Genomic DNA, 12,851 nt, shown 5'->3' on the forward strand with positions numbered 1-12,851 from the left:
CAAAGTTGTCATGCTTTGCTTAAAGACTTCTATTTAAAGGAAAATGGGTTGGGAAAATGCTTCTCTGGCCCTATTCTAAAAAGGAGTTTCTCTACCTAAAAACCAGAAACTAAGGATCTGTCTGGGTCAGGATGTCAATCACTGAAAAATCGTCCTTGTGTCCAAAACATCCTATCCTGACCCTCAGTCTACAAACAAAACAATAAACTGTATAGGAAATGTCTTCAACCTGATATTGGCAAAAAGTCTTTCACAACTGAAAATAAGAAGAGCTCCAACAAAGCATGTTCTCCAAGGTAAAATACCTTCCATCCAGAGTGTGGTTCCCTTTCTCTTGATTCTTAAATTGAATGGCAATGGCCCTCACTACGAGGTTGGAGGTAACCATGCCGCATTTAGTGGCATGGTTGCGTCCTTACCGCATACCGGGCCCAGGTTCCTCAAATGAGGACTTAGCAGGCCATCCCAACCTTGGTGGACCCGGTAATTCCTCGTCCGAGGAACCCGGACCCAGTCCATCCCCATTCCCATTCCAGCCCCCATAGGGCTCAATGGGAATGGGGAAGGAGCTAACAACGGGCCTGTTTAAAACGGGCACGTTGTTAGCTCCCTGGTCTCCCCGCAGGACCCGGTAAGGACGCCTGGTTTTACTAGGCGCCCATTGCGGGTCCCACGAGGAGTCCTCGTAATAGGGCGGAATGGGTTTACCGGCACCATTACCAGTGCCAGTAAACCCATTCAGCCAACCTCGTAATGAGGGCCAATGTCTCTCTTTGGTTCACAATGTTCCTGTTGGGCGCCAAATTCTGCAAGTCTGTCTTTAACATACATGTATACTTTGTCTAGCAAACACTGTCCTTCCTTAGTATTTCTTGAAGCCTTGCAAATCACCTGGTATAACCCTCTGCCAGGACTCTTTGTGCAATTCCAACTGCCTGGTGCACTCTTCTGCCAGGACCACTTTTGTGATTTCACTTGCCTGGTATTCTTCCCTGCCAGGACTTCTCTTGTGTTTTAATTGCCAGGTATCCATCTCTTGCCAGGACTTCTTATGGATTTCACAATTGCTCTGTATCACCAAACCTGTATATACCGTTCCTGGCTCGGTATATCTCTCTGCTTTAATGTTTGTTAAAACTGTGCCCCACACTTGCATCTCATGCATTTGTATCTTATTGGGGTCTGGATCTGTTGTTTGTCTTTTCTTCATTCAAAGAATCTTCTTGTAGTTCTGTATTAGCAATCTCATAACATTCAAATTGTCGTTGATGCAGTCGCCGAAACTCCCCGGGATCCCCACTTGTTTTGGGTTGACTCACCGGCTCTCTCCAGCCTCTCCGGTTTTGTTCACACTGTTGCAGTGTGGCTCTTCCACTCTCTTTCCACTCTGGATTGTGCAGACGTCCTTCCAGGTCTGTTGCAGCTACAAAGTCACACACCTGCTTCCCGTCAGGTCCCGGGTATGGAGAATGCTGCCTCTTTGAGCTGCTGAGCGCCCAGGAACTCTCTCTCGCGCTACTGGCATCTCCACAGCACATCCTGCTTGCATACTGTGTTTCTCCTTGTGCCTTGGTGGTCTCCTCTGATCCACCACACCCGTACATGTCTTGCGTGCTCAGAAGCCTCTGCGCAGGAATCAACGTCTTCCCCTGCACTGCCACACTCAGTAGTGAGGCTGCCATCTTTAAATGTCCCGTGCACAGGTAATTCTGTAGAGATAGTTTGCACATTGAGCTTCAGACTCCTGTTACCTTGTACCAACTCCGTTATCATCCTCCTCTCAGTACTTAAGTGATTATGGGAGTTGGAGTCCATGGGTGCCATTGGACATATAGCGGTTAGATTGTTTTTCTCAGATGTTTTACATGGTAGAACAGTTTCACATAAAGGTACATCAGGAGCAAAAAGGGTTTTGTAGGAGCTTTGTGTGTTTAGGCCATAGGTTGGGGTTTGACCTAAAAGAGTATTGGGAAGATGTTTCTTTATTTCCTCTACAAGGGGGAACAAACAGCTGCAAAAGGCCATTAAGGTCTTGGGTATTAGAGGGTCTTCCTCATGAGAAAGGAGGATACCACGTCTTGTCCAATGAAGTCACAACATCTCCCTGGTAGTTGTCTCCTCCCATGTGATCCTCCCTCATATAGCCGCCTCCAGGGTCAGGATCAGGCAGTGGCTGCCGTCCTCTGGCCACTTGGGAGGGGGTCACTGCTGGGGAATCTGTGTTGTCTCAATTGGATTAATCACAGGACTCTCACTAGAATCACAAGTCAATGCAATAGCAGACAAACGCTTCTACCTCCCCTACCTAACCTTCCCACCTTCCCACACAGAACCCTTGCAATCATCTCTATGGCATTATCAAGACTAGACTATGCAAACAGCTTCTAACTTGGAATGCCAGACCGCCTCACAAAATAATCCAAGGAATCCAAAATACTGCAGCAAGACTACTCCTGAGACTAAACAGAAAAGACCACATCACAGCAGCCCTGAGAAGGCTACACTGGCTTCCAGTAAAAAAACACATTAACTTTAAAGCCCTCTGTATCAGTCCCAAATCACTGCATGGACAAGGGGCCGAATTTCTCCAGGCCAAAATAAACCACTACCAACCAAGAAGAAACCTAAGATCAAGAAATGACCTCTGAATCAAAACGAAACACTCTGAGAAAAGGAAATTCGGAGGAACCGCTTTCTCTCATTAGATAGTGAAACTATGGAATTCAATACCGAAGGAAATAAGAATGACAGAAGATCACGTAGCCTTGAGAAAACAACTGAAAACCTGGCTATTCAATTCACTGAGACAAGCATAAAAAAAGCCAACTCGCACAACCCATACCCCGAATGAAAGGCAATGCTAGGACAGTACGAACACTGGAACCAACAATAAAACAACCACCAACTACTAACCAACACTGCTCCTCAGTCCTCTGCCGCATACCTCCTGTGCAGCACACATGCCCATATCGGCTAGCCTTACCACACACAAAATACACAATGCACACATCCAACAAACTGCCACAAATAACAAATATCACACAACCACGACACTGGGCGTTGCCCCTCCGGACACAAGAACTCAAGTGCACACAATCAAATCACACTCAGAAAGCTGACACGCACAGGAACAAATTTCCCCTGGTTCTGCGAGCACCAACAGAAGAGCACAACCTCTAGCCTATCCCTTTTCCCGCACAAACCGACCCCACCCACTTTCTTGCAGAGCCACGTGAGTGCCTGGAGACCATGCATATGGTAATGGTGTGCAGTATAAATCAACATAACATACCATCCCAAGTACAGAGGCATAAGTAGGGGTACATTTAGAACCCAAAACAGCTCCCTAAATTTGATACTGATGATGTTCATCATGCATGGCGAATCTAAATCCTGGATTCACTGCCACACTACCAGAAAACCATGTATGGATGGCAAAGAATGAGATGACCAAATTCTGAAAACAAACAAAGAATGGACAGTGTGCGAATTGATTAAGGGGTTCAAGACCTGCCCGCTTACAATTGAAGAAAGTGGCATATATGGAGAGAATATCAGCCTATACATTACGAAAAACGTAGGTCACAGTTCACCGGATCAGAAAGCATTTTGAAATGTTCCCAAAAAAAACATTCAGCTACCACCATGTCATATAGGTTTATACACAAAAAGTACGTCTAATGTCATTATAGCCTTTTAGGATTTATGTGAAAGGGTGATATTTGGTACCTGCAAAATAATAGATTATAAATTTTGGCTTAGTGACATGTTCGCACTAGGCGCCAACAAGTAATTTTTTATCGCACTGTATAAATCATCAATAAATGATTTAAATAAATAAATATGCGCTCACTAAATTTTATATGAACTATTACGGTTACTGACTACTACCCCATAAGCCACAACGGAAAACGGGAGCCAGCTCTTCGCGGCAGTATTTAATCACACCAAAATGATGCATGTCCTTTGATTACCACAGCAAGTGTGCATATACTGAGAGCGCACCCTATTGTCCCTGCTTTAAAGATGTTCTTTGTGTTCCACTTCCCAACAGCTCCGTGTTCTCCTGGCAGATGGCTTTGAAAATAAATTCTACGATCTTCAGTTGAAGCAGTTTCCCAGGGGAGGACCTTTTGCTGAATACAGAATTAACGTCTCCAGTGATACTCCTCATTGGTACATAACAAGTTACTTACACCTTATCAGCAAGTACAAGGACTTCAACTCTTCATCCGTTGAAGGTAATTATAGTCAGGGCCTTCTTTTTTTTATTTCATCTCCATATGTGCCATGATTTCTCACCTCTTTTTTATTTCTGAGCTTCTAGTTACGAAATGTTACATGTTATGCATTTTTAAGATATTGAAATAATATTTTACAGTGATATGGTCATATTGTAAATCCTGCCCTCCTATGGTAAACTGAGGAGGGGCAGAATGTTTTTTAGAACAGTAACTGAGCTTCTGGTATTAAAGAAGCAGTCACCTAATACCAAAGTGTGCCTAAACCATAGCAAACGGCTGCAAGTCCCCTTTGGGCAGGGAACATACTTTCTCATAACATATCCCAGGGCGAGTTGCACTGGTGTTTGAGAGATCGTGGAAGGCTACTGATGGATTCTGCCAACGTTCCTAGCAGGGTCGTCATTTCACCAAAATGCCAGGTATAGCGGAAGTGACATCACATGACCCTTGACCTCTGATAATATCAGGAAGTGATGTCATCGGACCCCACCCCGAAGTGACATCACAGGAAGTGATGGAACACGACCTTTCACCCCTTGACAAAACTGGAAGTGGCATCACATAGCATTGTTTCTAAGTACACCACGTAAAATATGGTTACAATATCACTGTAAAGTGATATACATTGCATACAAGAATGGATCAACATATGTATCGATAATAGCAGTGTATATAGGCTCATATTACCAAATTACTCTGAATGCAAGCAGACGTCCAAGGCCAAATAATAACGATGTGTTATTATATAGCAGTGACACTTAAGTGCTTCATATATTTTATTTATTTATCTAATTGTTCATGTATAACGTGTTTAATACCAGCGTTGTGTTTTCTAACCGAAGGATCAGGGTTTCAACCTCTGTGGCGCTGCGTTGTCTTGCTTCCAAGACAAACATGTTAACATAGAACATAGAACAAATATACATAAAATATCACCCAACCTGTGTTGGTACTCATTTATCAACCTTAGCAGTATCAAAGGCTGCGTTGACCTTGCCGGGGGTCCAACCTGCAACCTGCAGATCACACACACATTGCAGCAGCGAACACTCAATCCACCAAGCTATCTTATGACCAGAAAACCAGCCACTCCAGAAATAAAGAACCACATGCTGCCGGCCACAGATCAGGAGCCTCAATTTAAAAAAAGAAAAACAAAGTTTTTTTTACGGGTAGCAAGGGAGACTCCTTAATGACGTCCCAGGTTCCTAGCTACCTGATTGACCAGGCACTCTCCACTATGCGCTAAGAGTCATTTCATCTGCTTCCCCTCAGAACTGTTAATGGCCTTTCTACTGCAGAGTGTTGCACTGCTTCCTGACTGAGCGGGAGCTGCAATCCCACCACTGTAATAGAGCCATGGTTATGGCTCTCTATGCGGTATGCTTTCCAGAAAACCTGTTGTAATTGTATTTGAAATATAGCTGAGTTGAGCACTTCTGCCTGACAGCATGGGAGCCACAGCTTTGTCACTTCGATAGGCCACAGCGCCGCCTCTCTATGAGGGAACAAGCCAACACCGTTTGAATGATAGCTGAGGGTAGTGGGAGGGGTAGACAGATGCCAGGTATTTCTATGCCATTTCTGTTGGGTGGGCAGAAACACAAGGGAGGCAAGGAAGGTATGGCGGAGTAGGAGGACAGATTTTCTTTTTTGTTGTGGTGAGTTAGTAGGACACAAAGATTTGTTGCAGGAAGGTGGCAGGAGGTTGTGCATATTTTGGTGTTGTTGGCTGTGGGTGGAGGTGGAAGCCACATGGGGGAGATGGGCGAGACCGCCAGAAAACCAGGTATTTTCTTATTGCCCATGCTTTGTGTTCATCTCACAAGATTCCCATCAACATTGTCTGAACTACTGCTCAAAAGGGAAAGATAATGGGGTGCAAAAGGGGCATAGGGGAGCCTTACAAAACATCGAACTCTAGATGAGTAGCTTCTTACCCAGTGGTCTATAACATCGCATGGCTCTGGGTGAAAGGAGAAACAACTCAGGTTTTGTGTTTGTGGTCTATGATTCCCCTTTGAACCATATCCCTCTGGTTGGCAGAGACCACCTACAATTCTATATGTCTTTTACTCTACACAGAGACAATAATATATCTTAAAACATTGCATTTTGTGAACATTGTAAGTTGATATTGCTATTATCTTTATTTCCACCACTTTTGTGAACGGAATCACCAAGTCTCTCTTCACACGGTCAAAACTAAACCAACAAAACTGCATTCCAGACAATCAAACTAACCAAAAATCTCCCCGGAAGCCCTGCGTCAAGCCTTTCCATGGCTTTATCATTGTGATTCAAAGCACTCCTTTTCTAATTCTAGATGGAGTGTTGAAGAGATACGGCTACGGTAAAAATGCATGATTACGGGCACATTATATACATTGCAACAAAGCATTGCTTACGTTAACATGGTCACTAATGAATACATTGGAATTTGTTCTTCCTTTTTCTTTTCACCCAACTACACAATGGGACTGAATTACCTGTGGGTATGTACACTTACATTCTATTTTTGTGATATGAAGTGTGTTAAAATGTAGCCCTGAAGATGGTGCTAGGCACCGAAATGCATTGGCAAGAGCCATATTGATTTGTAGAGGAATTGTGAATCTACTGATTAATTGTGTGATCTAAACACAACCACAACAGTAAAGATTTGAAAAAGAAGTGCCTACAATTGCTTTTTTGAGCTGCTTTTTTGAAACTGCTTTTCTGAACGGATAATTAAGCTAAACAAACCAATCAATAACGGATCTAAAGGAATTAATTTAGCTTTCTGGCAGGAAGCAATAGTGAGCACTGGGTACTACGGGATGGTGTCCAGTCTGTTTTTCTAACTGTTGTTCCTACTATAAAGCCCGAGTGTCGTTGGGCTTTGTTTCAACCCGGTAGGCTCCTTAGAAAAGCACACATTTATCTGAAATAACAAAAGAAACTACTTGTCTCTCCAAACGAAACAAACCAACGGTGGTGCCCACCTGTTTTCCATTTTTTTGCTATAGTTTCTTCTAGACACATAGAAGGTGGAGGCACACGCAAAAACGGTACACAATTGATGCTGAAGGAAGTACAGACATGTCATTTGCAGATATTGAAGCACTTACAAGTAATAAAGCAGAGGTCCTGGGATTTTCGGCAGAAGAGGCAAACAAGATCTTAGGACTAATCACTGATTCCTCCTTCAACACGAGCTCAAATACCAGACAGGATCCGGCTAGAAAAATTAAACTAGGATACTTGATCAGAAAAGAAATCAACCGTAAATTGCACGCTATCACCCTAGGCAGATACCACAAGAACCAGAGGATACCACGAGGACTACGTATACAACTACGTCCTACACTGTGTAAAGAGAGCAAAGACTTCGTAAGGAAATGGGAAGCGATTCTAAACAAATGTTCACTTGATTTGATATTACTCACCATACAAGAACTAGCCAACAACCTAACAACACTGCAGACGGAAATTGAGGAGATTGATAAAGAACTTGTAAAGGCTTTAAATCAAAAAGAAGTACAAACAATTTTGGATGATATCAACAGGAAATTAACAGAATACAAATCCGAATTGGAAGCAAAAAAAGTAAGGAAGTTCCGCAGAGACACTTATGATTATTTAAATGGGGAAGTATATACCTGGATGGATAAATATGGACCACCAATAGGTAAACCTAAATCCAAAACTAGATCTGGGAACACCAGTGAGACATCCAGTTCTGGGTCAGAGAACAATCCGGCTCAGCGAGAAGAAGAAGAAGAACACGCAACAGGAAGCACAAGTCCTACACAAAGACCAACCACATCCACGAGCACACCTGCATCTTCTGCTTTTTTAGAGAAAGGCCGGAAGGAACAATGAGAACCAGGAGGGGGAAGAGGAAAGCCAAGAGAAGGACCGGAAACGAGACAGAAACAGAGAAAAGTCTAGTACTGAATCTTTCATCGAGAACGCTCACCGAACAAGAAATTACAACATTGCACAAGGGGCTCAGTTTTGTGCCCACATACAACAGTTCACTTTTTGACACACACGTGGAACTCTTCAAACTTGTAAGGAAAATGAAACTGAAGGTGTTCTTCAATTAACTGGAAACACCCGAAGGAAGAGAAAGGGAGGAAGAGGCACTGAAGGAATTCAGAAGGAAGAGTGGCTTCATTCCACCGATCAGTGTACCTTCAATTAACATCTTCCAAAAGCAGACTATTAAGGATCTGGAAAAGATCAACTTCAAATCCAGAGGAAGAAGGAATATGAAACCACATGAATGGGAGTTGATAAAAAAAAAACTGTATAGCAATGAAGAACTGACCATAAGGAGTGCAGACAAAGGAGGAGCACTTGTACTTTTGAACACCACAGATTACGATGCTAAATGCATGAGACAATTGAATGATCCGAATACATACGCTAGATTGGATAAAGATCCCACGGCTGAAATAAAACAGAATCTAGAAGAATTACTTACTAAGGCAGAAGATATCGGTTGGATCAACCATCATACCAAAACATTTTTGACAAATAATTTTCCAAAAATTCCCCATTTTTACACACTACCCAAAGTTCATAAAGACCCTACGAACCCTCCGGACAGACCCATCGTCGCAGGCACAAACAGCATCTTGCAGCCCTTTGGAGTTTACATTGACTATTTTTTACAACCGCTAATACAGAAAACCAGCACGTATGTTAAAGACACCACACATTTTTTGAAATATTTGAAGGAGACAACTCACACCGGATCAGATAAGTTGTTTACAATAGATGTAAAAAGCCTTTACACTTCAATCCCACATGACCAGGGAAGAGCAGCGGCTGAATGGCTATTACTACAAGAAGGGGATATCCCTGCCCAGAAAGAATTTATCATGAGTATATTAGAATTTATCAGCGAAAACTCATATTTTCAATTCAAGGAACAATTTTTCTTACAGACAGCAGGTACTTCCATGGGTGCCACCATGGCACCATCGTTTGCCAATGCATTTATGCACAAATTTGAAGTAGACTATGTGTTGGAAAATGAAAGATGGAAAAGTAAGATCGGTCTATGGATCCGATACATTGATGACATTTTTGGGATTTGGCATAGCACTGAAGACGAACTGAGGGAATTCTTGGAGTATCTCAACAATATTGATCAACGCATACAGTTTACATCCGAATGCTCCACCAAAACCATACATTTCCTGGATGTCAAGATTAATAAAGAAAACACAGGCTCCAAAACCAACATATACCAAAAATCAACTCACAGGAATAACATCTTACACAAGCTGAGTTTCCACCAGCCAAGTTTAATAAAGAATCTCCCATACAGTCAAATGCTGAGAATTAAAAGAATAGTCAGCGATCCAGAGGACTATGAAGAAGCAATCAACAAGATGGGAACCAAATTCCTCAATCGAGGGTATTGCAGATCAGAAATTGCAGAAGCAGAAGGGAGACTCAAGGACAAAGGAAGGGAAGAACTGCTGAGACCCAAACAGAAGGCCGACGAAGCGCACTCGATTGTGTTTGTGTCCAAATATTCAAAACAGAGTCAACGGATCAAAAATATAATTAAAAAAAACTGGAACATACTTGCATTGGATGAACGAGTAGAACCTTTTTTAAAGAACTTCCCACCTTTGCCTACAAGAGGAGTCAGAATTTGAAAGACAAGTTGGTTAAAACAAGGAATCTGAGGAATAAAAAGGACACAAACAAACCGGAACATTCCTGTGTTTGAACTGTTCTAATTGTGGATATATTCTGAAAGGGAACATAGTGAAAAAAAATTAAACTAAGACAGTTTGGGACATGTGACTCAGTGAATATAATTTACTCCATAAAATGCCCATGAGGGCTTTATTACATGGGACAGTCGACACGAGCAGCTAAAACAAGATGGAATGAGCACCGTTAGTGTATACGAACACACAACAAAACCTCAGCAGTGTCACGACACTGGGACGCCAAGAAACACAATTTGTCCCAGATAAAATTCCAAATCTTGTAAGTGGTACAAAAAAGAGAGCCACACATGAATCTCCAACAAAGACTTGATCAGAGAGAATCGTTTTGGATTGATAAATTGGGAACTCTAACCCCAAAGGGACTGAACGAAGAGATCAACTTTGCCTGTTTCCTTTAATGAATATACAGTGTTAATTAATTATTTTTTTGAAAATAAGAATGCTTTTCTGGGAATTGTGGTTACTTTATCACCTAGGGATGATACCCTTTGTGAACTTAGAGGCTACACATTAGCGAGCATTTACGTATACGGCTATTCCAATATAATGTAATAATGACGAATGTAAGGCCCTAACAGTACGGGTTAAACACAATCTGTGATTAATATGTATTGCAATGTGACCCTTGTGCGATGTATGATAAACACAGACAGGCTTGCATGCCGTGTGACATTCTCTCACAGCAAACTATGACGTATAGTAGGCACACAGTAGGTCTCCGCCCCTCTCATGTAAAAGGGTGAGACTTGAGACACGCTTTGTCCGTCCAGTTGAGGACGGCGGATGAGTCGCTGTAACCACAGAGGCTGCCCTATATATAACTTCATACCTATGGTGATTGAAAACACCAATGAAAAATATACCGTAATGCATATTTATGGAATCGTACAATCATGCCAACACAGGCGGTTGCCATGGAGGTCTCTTGTCCCGCCCTTCCGGTCACGCGTAGGGGTGGGACGGGAGGCACGTCCAATTCGTCCAATCCTGGATGACGGGCGGTGCCACGAACTCCATGGTAAAGCCGTTAGGAAGCCTCGCACAGGGACGCATGCACGCGACTCATTTTGCGAGCAGATCGTAAAGAAGCAGAGTGGAGGTAAGACGCGCTACAATGACAGGGCATTTTGTTCGAACAGAGGAAGATTAGAAGGGAATTGTAGAAAGCTGATTATCCCTCTCTCCCGACAGGGACACTCTACTTACGTGTACCTATACAGGAGGTGTTTAAGATTGCGAAAGAACGGCTAAGGTAAAAATGCATGATTACGAGCACATTATATACATTGCAATGAAGCATTGCTTACTTTAACATGGTCACTAATGAATACATTGGAATTTGTCCTTCCTTTTTCTTTTCACCCAAATACACAATGGGACTGAATTACCTGTGGGTATGTACACTTACATTCTATTTTTGTGATATGAATTGTGTTAAAATGTAGCCCTGAAGATGGTGCTAGGCACCGAAATGCATTGGCAAGAGCATATTGATTTGTAGAGGAATTATGACTCCACTGATTAATTGTGTGATCTAAACACAACCACAACAGTAAAGATTTGAAAAAGAAGTGACTACAATTGCTTTTTTCAGCTGCTTTTTTGAAACTGCTTTTCTGAACGGATAATTAAGCTAAACAAACCAATCAATAACAGATCTAAAGGAATGAATTTAGCTTCCTGGCAGGAAGCAATAGTGAGCACTGGGTACTACGGGGTGGTCTCCACTCTGTTTTTTCTAACTGTTGTTCTTACTATAAAGCCTGAGTGTCATTGGGCTTTGTTTCAACCCGGTAGGCTCCTTAGAAAAACACACATTTATCTGAAATAACAAAAGAAATGACTTCTCTCTCCAAACGAAACAAACCAACGGTGGTGCCCACCTGTTTTCCATTTTTTTGCTATGGTATCAAGAGATGACACAGATAAGTGAAACACAGCTTGAACACCTTTATTCTCAATGATCAGGATGGTGTAACACCTAACTTGCCCCAAATCTTAGATGGCAATGTTCCCTAACGGAAAGAAAACTAAGGGAAGTCTAACTCTGTCATTTCAAAACAAAACACTGCCTGTGTCAAAACCGATGCTTGTCCTCACTTCTACAGAATAATAGACTGAATGGGATTTGGCCAACTCAATAGTGTTCAAAGTAAAGTTAATATGACAATGCAGCTCCCTTCCCCAAGTTTAAGACACTCAGCATTATAAAGTTCCACAAGTATCTCAGGTTTCATTTGGCAAAGAAAAGTTCAATTGGCACAGAGTTCACTTGGCAAAAGGTTCACTTGGAAAAAGACGTTCACTGTACCTTTGCTTGGTAAGTTCTTTTCCACTTGTTAACATCACAGTTCACTTGGATTCTTTTGGGACGCCCTTCCTCATTCTGAACCAAGCAAGTCCTTTTAGCTTTTTCTTTATTAGATTATGCAGCTCTTTGCTTTCAATTGGGCTCCCCTGGTCGTGGCGCGCGGTCCACCAATTACAGGTCGTGCAACCAGGTACCTTGTCCTTAATAGAGTTTGCTTCTCCTTATACTGGGGCCTCTGTGACCAACCTAGATCAATTTCCCACCTGGTGGCCACTCCAATGCTTTTCCAACAAACTTTGCTTATTCTGGGGTCTATGCAGCCAGCCTGGATCAACCGCCCACCTGGTGGCCACCTTGATACTTTTCATTCCTTATTCTGGTGTCTCTGTGGCCAGCCTGGATCAATCTCCCACCTAGTGGCAATCCCAATGCATTTCCAACACACTTTGTTTGTTAACAACACTTTTGTATCAGTTTTGTGAATTTTGCTTCCACTTAATTTCTCGCACAGCTCCTCCTTTATAGATTCTCTATTTCGCTCACTTTTCGTGTCCG

The 12,851-nt window shown here is 42.4% G+C and overlaps 1 protein-coding gene across 2 annotated transcripts in view; it reads left to right on the forward strand.

The window, feature by feature from the left end:
* Positions 1–12,851, forward strand: part of LOC138468025 (fibrillin-2-like) — a 691,910-nt gene that overhangs the window by 603,069 nt on the left and 75,990 nt on the right. For both annotated transcript variants that reach the window (XM_069608420.1, XM_069608421.1), the window contains one exon: positions 4,055–4,241. In XM_069608420.1, coding sequence (XP_069464521.1) covers positions 4,055–4,241 — 187 coding nt within the window. The remainder of the gene's footprint in view (positions 1–4,054; positions 4,242–12,851) is intronic.

The sequence above is a fragment of the Ambystoma mexicanum genome, chromosome 4q, assembly GCF_040938575.1.
Source record: "Ambystoma mexicanum isolate Mex_15411 chromosome 4q, UKY_AmexF1_1, whole genome shotgun sequence".
Lineage (NCBI taxonomy): Eukaryota > Metazoa > Chordata > Amphibia > Caudata > Ambystomatidae > Ambystoma > Ambystoma mexicanum.